This window comes from Pyrgilauda ruficollis, unplaced genomic scaffold (assembly GCF_017590135.1).
Source record: "Pyrgilauda ruficollis isolate IOZ18807 unplaced genomic scaffold, ASM1759013v1 scaffold292, whole genome shotgun sequence".
Taxonomy (NCBI): Eukaryota; Metazoa; Chordata; class Aves; order Passeriformes; family Passeridae; genus Pyrgilauda; species Pyrgilauda ruficollis.
This window is the reverse complement of record NW_024524289.1, coordinates 106,165-116,818: the sequence shown is the minus strand read 5'-3', so window position 1 is coordinate 116,818 and position 10,654 is coordinate 106,165. Positions and strand designations below refer to the sequence as shown.

General features: G+C 55.1%; 1 protein-coding gene across 2 annotated transcripts in view; it reads right to left on the bottom strand.

The window, feature by feature from the left end:
• The window catches only part of CCT7 (chaperonin containing TCP1 subunit 7), a 16,377-nt gene that overhangs the window by 5,219 nt on the left and 504 nt on the right, over positions 1–10,654 (bottom strand). Inside the window, exons 1-10 of one of the 2 annotated variants that reach the window (XM_041472534.1) lie at positions 10,294–10,317; positions 9,180–9,333; positions 7,355–7,461; positions 6,804–6,929; positions 6,204–6,256; positions 4,593–4,764; positions 3,454–3,618; positions 2,449–2,637; positions 1,861–1,958; positions 1,071–1,203 (exon numbers count right to left, since the gene is read on the bottom strand). In XM_041472534.1, coding sequence (XP_041328468.1) covers positions 1,071–1,203; positions 1,861–1,958; positions 2,449–2,637; positions 3,454–3,618; positions 4,593–4,764; positions 6,204–6,256; positions 6,804–6,929; positions 7,355–7,461; positions 9,180–9,207 — 1,071 coding nt within the window. In that variant the 5' untranslated portion in view covers positions 9,208–9,333; positions 10,294–10,317. Of the gene's footprint in view, positions 1–1,070; positions 1,204–1,860; positions 1,959–2,448; positions 2,638–3,453; positions 3,619–4,592; positions 4,765–6,203; positions 6,257–6,803; positions 6,930–7,354; positions 7,462–9,179; positions 9,334–10,293; positions 10,318–10,654 lie in introns of those variants that run through there. The other variant, XM_041472533.1, reaches the window with a different exon arrangement.

The following is a 10,654-nucleotide window of genomic DNA, read 5'->3' as shown; positions in this document are numbered from 1 at the left end:
TGCACAGCCCATGGCACTGCAGCGCGCATGGCAATGCACAGCCCATGGCAATGCACAGCCCATGGCAATGCACAGCCCTGCAGGCATGGCAATGCACAGCCCATGGCACTGCACAGCCCATGGCAATGCACAGCCCTGCCAGCCCCAGCCCTGCCAGCCCATGGCAATGCACAGCCCTGCAGGCATGGCAAACCAGAGCCCTGCCAGCCCATGGCAATGCACAGCCCTGGTGCTGCTGTCCCTGGGACAGTCTGCCAGCAGCAGCAGGGAAACACCAAGAACCTCCAGTGGCAGCTCCAGCAGCTCAGCCCAGCTGTGCACAGGAGAACGGGGGGTTTGGGGACAATACACCCAAAGGGAGGGATGGCAGTTCACAGCCAGCTCAGGCCAGGAAAACTTCCTCACTCTCATAAAGCATACAAAACTAAAGATACTGGCAGCAGCACCTTGCAGCTCAGTTCTGCTGCTATTCCAGGAAAGAGATCAGGCTGTCCTTTCTAAAAGCAACAGCTCCAAAACTCCTGATGTGCTTCTCCACAGCCCCTCAGGACATGCAGCCTCAGGGCTGCTTTTAACCAGAAGCCCTTCCTACAGCGACACGTTTTTGTGTAACCCAGAGCTTGGCAGCATCACCCAGGATCAAACACACGTCCAGAGAGGCCTTGGACTTCTCCTGGTGGCCCCAGCCTGCCCTCAGAGGCACGGGACTGTCATGCCCTCAGACTGGGCACCAAGAGAGGGGTCAAGTGGCTCTATGGGCATGGACACACATGTGCCATCAATCTGCTGCTCCATCTCCTGAAGACCCACCCAGCACAGCCAGGAAACCACTCCCTTTAGGGTGGAGGATGGAGCAAGCACGAGGTGCAGCTGCACAGAAGTGCAGGTGAAGCCCAGGCGTGCCTGGAGAGCAGCTGCAAACGCTGCCAGAGCCACGCTGAGCCGGCCTAGGAGCTGCACTCGAGCGAACCCTCGAGACGTGCTCACTCTCCAGAGCCCTCAGCCAAGCCCTGGAGTGTGAGAGGTGTCCAGCAGCCCTGGCAGGGCAGGGCAGGGCAGGGCAGGCTCACCTTGATGGCCCTCCTGACGATCATGATGGCGTCGTGCAGGGAGCGCTCCGTCTCCTCCATGAACTGCTCCGCGCCCCCGCGCAGGATGATGGTGCACGTCTTGGCCTTGGGGCAGCCCGTGAAGAAGTTGTACCTGCCAGAGGGAGCGTGTGGCATGGAGGAGCTGCTGCTGGACAGGCAGTGTGGGACACAGCCAGCCCTGCAGCCGTGTCCCCCTCGCAGCCCCAGCGCATCCTGGGCCCAGGAGGAGCAGGGCCAGGGAACACAGAAGTGACATTCCAGATAACCCAGGAAAATCTGTTCTCTTCCTGCTGCCAGGGATTCACACTGAACTGGTGATCCCAGGTTGCACTTGGGAGGTGCACAGAGGGCAGCAGCCAGCTCCAAACAGGACTGGAAGGACCCCAGTGTACCATCCCCAGCTTCTCCTGCACTGACAGGGAAGCACCAAGCTGGAACATCACAGAAGTGCCACAATCAACCCCAAAATGTGGTGGTTTTCCATTGCAAACGCAACAGTACCACTGGGCTTTTTACAAGGCACTGCAGAATAAACATGTATTCTAAAGGCTTTTACAAGAGCTAGGATCTCAATGAAATCTTGCTCCTGCCCCCTCCCTCAGCCTCAAACAGCAGCTTCTGGCTATAATAAAATATACATTTTGTAACAACCTTGTTTTCATCTCAACAGCTTGAGAGATGTTGACCCTGCCAATGCTTTGATCCCAACTTTTCCACCTGCTATGAGAGGGTTTGCACAGCACCACAGGTTTGCAGCTGGTGTTTTTACCTCTCTCCCCCAATCTGGGTCTCCTCAAAGAGCTCACAGCGGCCCAGCACATCATCCGACAGGGCATTGACACTGGTCTGGATGGATCCCCCACAGGCCTGCAGGGAATGGGGACAAACATGGAATTACCACTGCTGACAACCCACACCCACCTCCCAGCAGGCTCCACTCTCCAGGGACAGCCCAGCTGCTGAGTTGGTGCAAACCCATCCTGCAGATTCAGGAAAACCCTTCTCCCTCCCTCCCCTCTCAGGGACCCAGGCCAACCCTCAACAGCAAAATGAGTTTATGCAGCTTCAAGGTGCTGACTCACAGACTCCAGAGTCCAGGAGATACACAAAGAAAGCTCAGGAAAAAAAAACACTCATGATGAAAAAGAGAAGAACTCAGGAAAATAGACCTCTACTGATGCACTGATCAGATCCTTATATATAACACCAGGGTGTGACTGCCCACCCCATCAGGGAACAGCCTTGTCCTTTCAAACCCTTGTGAGGAGCAGTGCCACCAGTGAGCAGCTGTTTGGGAATGCCCAGCCTGGGCTGTCACAACTTTGCCAAGGCTTTCCTCCAAGCCAGGGGAGCTCACCATCATGGTCCTCTTGAGATCCTCCTCCGGGACGCGGCCGGCACAGAACATGTCCCTGTCTGCGAAGTACTGGGTGGCCACGTCCCCAATGGGGAGCTTGGACAGCACCACCTTGGCTCCTGACTTGTGGATTTTGTCCAGTTTGTCATACAGGATGTTCCACTCTGCATCCACGATGGCCTGGTAATCCTGGCAGGAGGACAGGGGAGAGGTGTTTTGTGCCAGGGGATGCCACGAGGGCCCTGCTCCATGGCACTGCCCAAAAGGCTCCTCCAACCCCAGGAGCTCTTGCAGCACTCTGGGCACTGCTGGATGAGCTGTCCCTGCAAGGCCACTTGTCAGGCCCAAGGCAGTCACCCCAGAGCTGGTGGCTCAGCACAGTGGGGCACAGTGACAGCTCACCAACGTGTCCTGACCCTGCTGTGCTTCCCAGGCTGCTGGACCCCCACTCCCACGGGGCAGCGCAGCCCACCAGGTGTTAGCAAAGGTGAAGGATGGGCAGAAGGCAAACTCATTTGTCATGGAATGGTTTGGGTGGGAAGGGACCCTTTAAAGGTCATCCAGTGCCACCCTCTGCCATGGGAATGGACACCTTCCACTATTCCAGGTTGCTCCAAGCCCCATCCAACCTCAACTTGGGACACTCTCAGTGATGGGGCAGCCACAGCCTGTGCCAGCCCCTGCCCACCCTCCCAGCCAGGAATTCCTTGCCAAGATCCCAGCCCAATCTGCCCTTTGCCAGTGGGAGCCATTCCCTGTGTGCTGTCCCTGCAGGCCTTGTCCCCAGTCCCTCTGCAGCTCTCCTGGAGCCCCTGCAGGCCCTGCCAGGGGCTCTGAGCTCTGCCTGGAGCCTTCCCTTCTCCAGGGAACACTCCCAGCTCTCCAGCCTGGCTCCAGCCCTCTCAGCATCTCTGTGGCCCTCCCATCTCATCCTTGCCCAGGGGATGAGCAGCCCCAGGTGTCACAGGGATGAGGAAGCAGGCCAGGCTCCCCTGGGGCTCTTACCTCCACCGTGTTGACTCTGACCTCGGCGTTGTCCTTCTCAGCTTTGAGCTCCAGCTCCACGTTGAGCAGGGCGATTTTGGGGGACTGGTACTTCTTGGGCTGCATCTCAAACCCAGCGTAGGAGAAGGTTTTCTTAAAGGCAACTCCAGCCACCAGCTGTGAGTCCTGGAACACAGGGATTTGCCTCAGGCTCAGCCCCCAAGGCTTTCTGCACAGGGTTAGTAACAACTCCCCCAGGACACTCCCTGCTCCCAGAGGCCTCATTTACAAAGCCTTCCCAGCACTGTCTCCTTTGATTAACCCACTTTCAGAGGAAATCAGCAGCAAGGATTTCTTTCAGCTCACAAAAGCAGCTTCATCTCTATCCCTCAAAACTCCACAGCCAAGAACTCCTCACACAACCTGAAGACCAAGGAATGGAGCAACCACTTCCCTCCCTGATCTTTCTCCCATTCCTCCCCTTTGAACTTTTGGGTATTTCTCATCCACAGCCCCACTGGGGGCTGGCTTTTGCTCTGGTTTGTCTTTCCAAGTTCCATCACCACCTCCTGGATTTTCTGCAGCAGGACAGCCCTGTCCAACACCATTCCCTGGCATGAGCTCCTCAATTTCCTGGGTGAAGAAACCAGGATCTGAATCTCCCTCTCCACAGGGGCTGTCCCAGAGCCAGGATCAATTCCCTACCACACATCCAGGTGCAGTCCCAGACACAACAGGTTCTCCAGCACTGAGGCATAAACCACACATCCCACCTGCCATGCCCACCACTACATCAGCTCCATGAGGTTTGCCTTGCATTTCTCCCAACCCAGTAATCCTACATGCAACCAGGACTTTTGGATCCAGAAGAAACAAAGACTACCAACAAAGAAAAAAAAAAATTTGTGGAGAGAGAGATGGAATTTCATCAGTAAGAACTTTGCTGCACTGAGGTGAAGAGTGTATTTAGCTCAAAACCCAGAAACTCTACCTATGGAAAAGAAACCCTGCTAAGCTTCCTCCTCACACCAACAGCTTTGCTCCACTTTGGGAATTCCCCAACAGGCACTGTCAAGCCAGGCTGCACTTCTGCTAGAGCCAAGCCACCATCAGAGCTGGGATCCCTGTCTCCACCCCTTCAGGAAGGCTCCAGCACTTACTTCCAAAGCTCCTCCTTGCACCTTCTTTATCCCGATCATCTTGAGCTGCAACAAGTCATCCAACATCATCACAGCATCTACCACCATCTTGGAGAAAAACTCCTTGCTCTGGGAGATGAGCTTGGAGCTCAGGGCTGTGGCTGCACACTTTTCCAGGAGACTCCTCTGCTCACTGCAGAAAGGGAAAGGAAAAACAAAGGTTTGGTCACCTGCCAGACCTTTTCACGAGCCCCAAACACTGTATGTGGCTTTGCTAATCACAGGTTTAACCTGGAGAACACCTTTAGGATCATTCAGTCCATCACTGCCAGCACTGCCAGGGCCACCACTGCCCCAGGTCCCCAAGTGCCACATCCACAGGGCTTTGAAATCCCCCCAGGAATGGGGACTCCACCCTGCTCTTTCCATGAGGAATTTCCCAGTGCCCACCCTGAGGCTCCCCTGAGGCCGTTCCCTCTGCTCCTGTCCCTGTTCCCTGGAGCAGAGCCCGACCCCCCGGCTGTCCCCTCCTGGCAGGAGCTGTGCAGAGCCACAAGGTCCCCCTGAGCCTCCTGTGCTCCAGGCTGAGCCCCTTCCCAGCTCCTCAGCAATTCTCCAGCCCCTTCCCAGCTCCCTCAGCAATTCTCCAGCCCCTTCACAGCTCTGCCCCTGTCCTGGACACGCTCCAGCCCCTCAGGGTCTTGTCATGAAGGGCCCAAAATCCTCTCTCACAGAGGCAAAGATCAGCTCCCTCCTGTCTATGGGGAGAACAAGGCACAAATCCCAGACTGAGAAATCCCAGTCTCCTTTTTAGAGCTCAAGCATCAGCCCAGCAGGAGGCTGATCAGCTTTCATGCACCTAAAATCAGAGAAGAGCAGGTGCTCTCCTTCATCCCGAGGCAGGAAGATGTTTCTGGAACCCTCTAAGGGCAGCACATTCCCTGAACTACTAACTCAGGCAGTACATGTGCAGCAGTGGGTGACACAGGGAGATGTGGATCCAGCTGCCAGGCTCTGTCCCCCACGGGAACCACTCTATTTCTCATCACAAGACCACATTTGGGTTTTTTTCCCAGCATTTTTTTAGAATTTGGTTTGGACAACCCATTTTGGTTTATTCAAAATGCTTATGAAGTTGAAATACTTCTAATTAACTGCAGGTATCAGCAAGGTCAAGTGGACAAGAGCTTAAAATGCAGGGAGAAAAGGAACTCCAGTATTCTCACCTGAGCTGAAGGGATCACTGCTATGAGCTATCTACCTTGCTGTGTGACAGCTAAAAGGGGATCTGATCCTCAGGGAACTGCTGAGATTTAACACTGCCACTGACTGCAGCAAGAGCTCCAAGACTCCACCGCTGCAAAAAAGAAATCAGGCCACTTATTTTGGTGCCCAGCTTCCTCCATGAGCACTGGGAGACACTGCCCTACATCATCCCTGCAGCCCCGTGGGAGCACAGCACTGCCCTGGGGGAACAGGAAATTCCAGGGAAACTGGGAATAACCCCTGTGTGGGGCTGCAGCTGCAGGCCACACCTGGAGATGTCAGCCAGAGCCACAGAACCCAGGAGCACCCTCACAGCAGTCAGCTGGAGCCCAGAACACAACCAGGTCACCTCCAAGGGAAACTTACTCTTTATCCTCCTTCTTCACGGAGACAGCGATGTCTTTGATCTTGTTCACAGCCTGGCAAAAAGGCAACAGCTGGATTAATGATTTATGCTCCCGAGCTGGTGAGACCTCCAACCTCTCCCTTTGTATTTTATCTTTTGTTCTCTGCACCAACGTCACTGAAGTTCCAAGTGTTTAAGTTATTCCACCCCTGCCAGCGCAGTAATTCTAAGGAATACACCAATATATGAGGAGTGGGGGGAGGCTCAGAGCTGCTCTGCTGCTTCTGTTTTCAGCAGAGACCCTGGAAATCAAAGGGCTATTGAGGAGTGAACCTCCAAAAATCAGCTTAATGGGACCAAAAGGTTCCAGGAGACACACAGGTTACTAAGAAGCAGAAAACAGGAGGAGCAGGAGAATGAGAAATGAGTTTTTACATTTTTTCCTGGGAAAAAACCCAAAGGAGGTGACAGCACTCCAGAGGTACGGACTGCTAAGAGCAGGCCTGGCACAGGAGAGGCAGTGCTGCTGGCAGGGAGGCAGCAGGACATGGCTGCTGGCACTCCCCAGCCCATTCCCAGGGCTTTCCCTGGCAGGGTGTCCTGTCCCTGCCGTGCCTCACCAGCTGCGTGGCCGTGCGGAAGGCGCGGATGATGATCTGGGGATGGAGCCCCTCCTCCACGTAGGGCTTCACCTGCTTCAGGAACTCAGCTGCCAGCAGGGTCACGGACGTGGTGCCATCACCCACCTGCAGGGACAGGGGACACTGTCACCCCCACGCTGTGCCACCCCCACGCTGCAGACACCTCCTGAGAGCAGCTGCAAAAGCACTCCAGAGCTTCCAGGGAAAGCAGAGCTCAGGATTTTCTTCACTCACAGATTTGTGGCTGAATTCCTCAGTGACTCAGAGTGGTCTGGGTGGGAAGGAACCTCAAAGTTCACCCAGTGCCACTCTCTGCCATGGCAGGGACACATTCTGCCATCCCAGGCTGCTCCAAGCCCCGTCCCTTCTCCAGGGGAACATTCCCAGCTCTCCAGCCTGGCTCCAGAGCAGGCAGAATAAACCCCAGCACTTCAAGAGCAATTCCCACCAGCTAACCCTGAGCCCAGGGCAGCACTGCCACTCAGGCTGCCCCGTGTTCCACCCCAGGCACAGCCAGGCTCCCCTCCCACCTCGGCGTCCTGGGACTTGGCGATGTCCACCAAGGTCTTCGCGGCCGGGTGGACAACGTCCAGCAGCTTCAGGATGGTGGCCCCGTCGTTGGAGATGGTGGCTTTGCCTGGGGTTGATGGAGGAAAAGAAGTTAAAGGCAGCTTTACACTAGCAGGGGCGAAGCCCTGTCTCTGGGGGCTCTCAGGAGATCTCAGCAGGTTCCTCTGCTGCACCAGAACTGAGTCCTGTCAGCCCATTTGTGGAGCAGGTTCAGTCAAGTCAGCCTGAGAGCAGAACAACTTTCCACACCAACAAAGGTTTGGAATTCATTTCCCTCCTCTCAAAGGCCTCCCCACAGAGATAAAACCATATTCAGGAGACTCTCATGAACAAAAAGCCTAGAAATCATATTAGTTATCATAGGAGAAAGTTAAATCCAATTATCTTTTTGAACAAGGATTTACTACAGTTCCTATCTATAAAAACTATTTAAAGACAATACTAAGCCTTTTCACTCCACCCTTCAGTAACAAAAATAATAAATAATTAGTTTGGTGACTTCATGCAAGTCTTTTCAGAATGATGGCAAAGCTAATCTCTTAAATCACTCCAAAAAAAAAAAAAGATTAAAAATTAACCCAGGAACATCCACTGACCCACACCTTAACACTCAGCCACAACTGCTGAGTAACTCCAGAGGTATCATGAGCCTCATTTAAAAACAGAGATGACCAAAAATACCTGAAGACAGGTTCAAGCCTCTCTGCTTCTCCTGTCTGGCACAGACTTACGCTGGATACATCCAACTGATGCCTCAGGTTTTAGTTTTATATTTTTCAGATTTTGTGCTACTTCAGTGTGTGGGTCTGGGCTCCTATCAGGGGATGGTGAGCTCTGTGCACAGAGCAGGGAGACAAAACAATTCCTGCTCCAAGGACAAATGATCCAGATCTCAGGCCCAAGAGCACAAACAACAGCAGAATGAAGAGAGAAAACAAAAAGCAGGATAAGACTTTATAACCTAAAGCTGGAATTGGACACTGAACTGCAATGTGCACATGGAGCAGAGCTGATCCCAGGGAGAGACCCCGTGAGCACTCGTGCATTTTGGGACCATTTTGGTTCATTTTGGGACCATTTTGGTTCACCTTGGGTTCATTTTGGGACCATTTTGGTTCACCTTGGGTTCATTTTGGGACCATTTTGGTTCACCTTGGGTTCATTTTGGGACCATTTTGGTTCACCTTGGGTTCATTTTGGGACCATTTTGGTTCACCTTGGGTTCATTTTGGGACCATTTTGGTTCACCTTGGGTTCATTTTGGGACCATTTTGGTTCACCTTGGGTTCATTTTGGGACCATTTTGGTTCACCTTGGGTTCATTTTGGGACCATTTTGGTTCACCTTGGGTTCATTTTGGGACCATTTTGGTTCACCTTGGGTTCACTTTGGGACCATTTTGGTTCACCTCGGGTTCATTTTGGGACACTTTTGGTTCACCTTGGGTGCAGCCCTGGCTGGGCTCTTGTGCTGCCCATGGTGCATCCATTGAGGAGATCATTTTAATAAACCCCTGCTTTACTCTTTAAGTCCATCTAGTCTCTGTTCTAGGTCAGCCTTCTCAAGGCATCACATCCCCCTGACTCTGCATCCCGCAGTGCCCCTGGGGCGCGATCGGGATCCTCAGGCTGGACTGCCAATCGTCCTGCCTCCTGCAGGGGACACCGAGCGTTCTAGTGACACCGAGACAGAGCTGCAGAACTCGGAGCTCGGCAGGGGCCGAGGCTGCAGGGGCAGCCCCGGATGCCAGGTGGGTTTAGCTGACACGCAGCCAACAGGCCATACCGCGATCGTCCACGATGAGCTTGTCCATGCCGCGCGGGCCCAGCGTGGTGCGCACGGCCTCGGCGATCACCTGGCACGCGTTGATGTTGCTGACCAGCTGCGGGATGCCCTGCGAGGTGTCCGTGCCCTCCTTCAGCAGGATAACCGGCGTTGGCTGCAGGCAGGAGCACGGCAGGGCTGTTATCCCGACCCCCAGAACCCGCGGCGCGCTCCTGACGGCCCGGAAGGCAGGAGTGTGCAGGAACAAGGCCAAAAACACAGCCTCGCTGTAATTCCTCTGCCCCACATCACCCAGCTGCTTTCCACTGCTCCCACAGCACTGGGAAGTCACAACTGCTCCACCACAGGCCCAGGGACACACAGAACTGTCCCAAAAATAACGGGGGTTCTTTGGGGCAGAACCACTGTGGTTCTGATCTGAAGCTGGCCTGGAGGAGACAGAGCATGCAGGAATTACAGAGACAGTGAGGAACCAAACAAATCTGGGTGGTGGGAGCACCAGAGCAGCTGGGGCTGCCCCTGCATCCCTGGCAGTGTCCCAGGCCAGGCTGGACACTGGGGCTGGAGCAGCTGGGACAGTGGGAGGTGTCCCTGCCATGGCAGGGGGGGCACTGGGTGGGATTTAAGGTCTCTCCAACCCAAACCATTCCACGAGTGCTGCAACCATCCCACAGGCAGAGCTCAGGCAAAGCCCAAACACTGCCCAAATCTGGGATGCGCTGGCTCAGAACAGCTGCCAGCAGGCACAGAGCAGAACTAAGCTGTGCTTGGTGCACCGAGGGGTCACAGGCACAAGAGAAGGAGCTGCTGCAGAGGGTTCAGTGATGGGCACAAAGAACATCCTTTGGCTCAGAGCATCTCTCCCATGAGGAGCTGGGCCTGCTTAGGCTGCAGAAGGGAATGCTGAGAGGGATCCCATCAATCCATTCAAATCTCTCCGAGGCAGTGCCAAGAGGTTGGTGCCAGACTTTTGGTGATGCCCAGTAACAGGACATAAAACACAGGAAGTTTCACCTCAACATGAGGAAGAACTTCTTGCCGTGGAGGGTGACAGAGCCCTGGGACAGCTGCACAGGGAGGGCCTGGAGTGTCCCCGGAGGCATCCCAAACCCACCTGGACACGTCCCTGTGCCACCTGCCTGGGCAGGGGGCTGAACGGAGTGATCTCCCGCCCTGACTATCCTGTGATCCCCGAAACCTGGGAAGATTCTGTGGAAGGAAACGCACAGCTTTCGTCCACACCCAGCAGAGCAGGAACCGCGAGGGAAAAGGAGCCGCTTGTCCCCGGGGACAGCAGGCTGGACACACCTCCCGCATCACCGCGGGGCCGAGCCGGGCCGGGCCGGGCCGGGCGGAGGCTGCGGAGCGGGACGGAGCTCGGGGCTGCCCGCTGCCATCCCCGGCAGCCAGCGCAGCCCGGCTCCGGCGGGCGCGGCCGCGGCACTGCCCGGCTACCGCCAGGCCTGCGCGCCGGG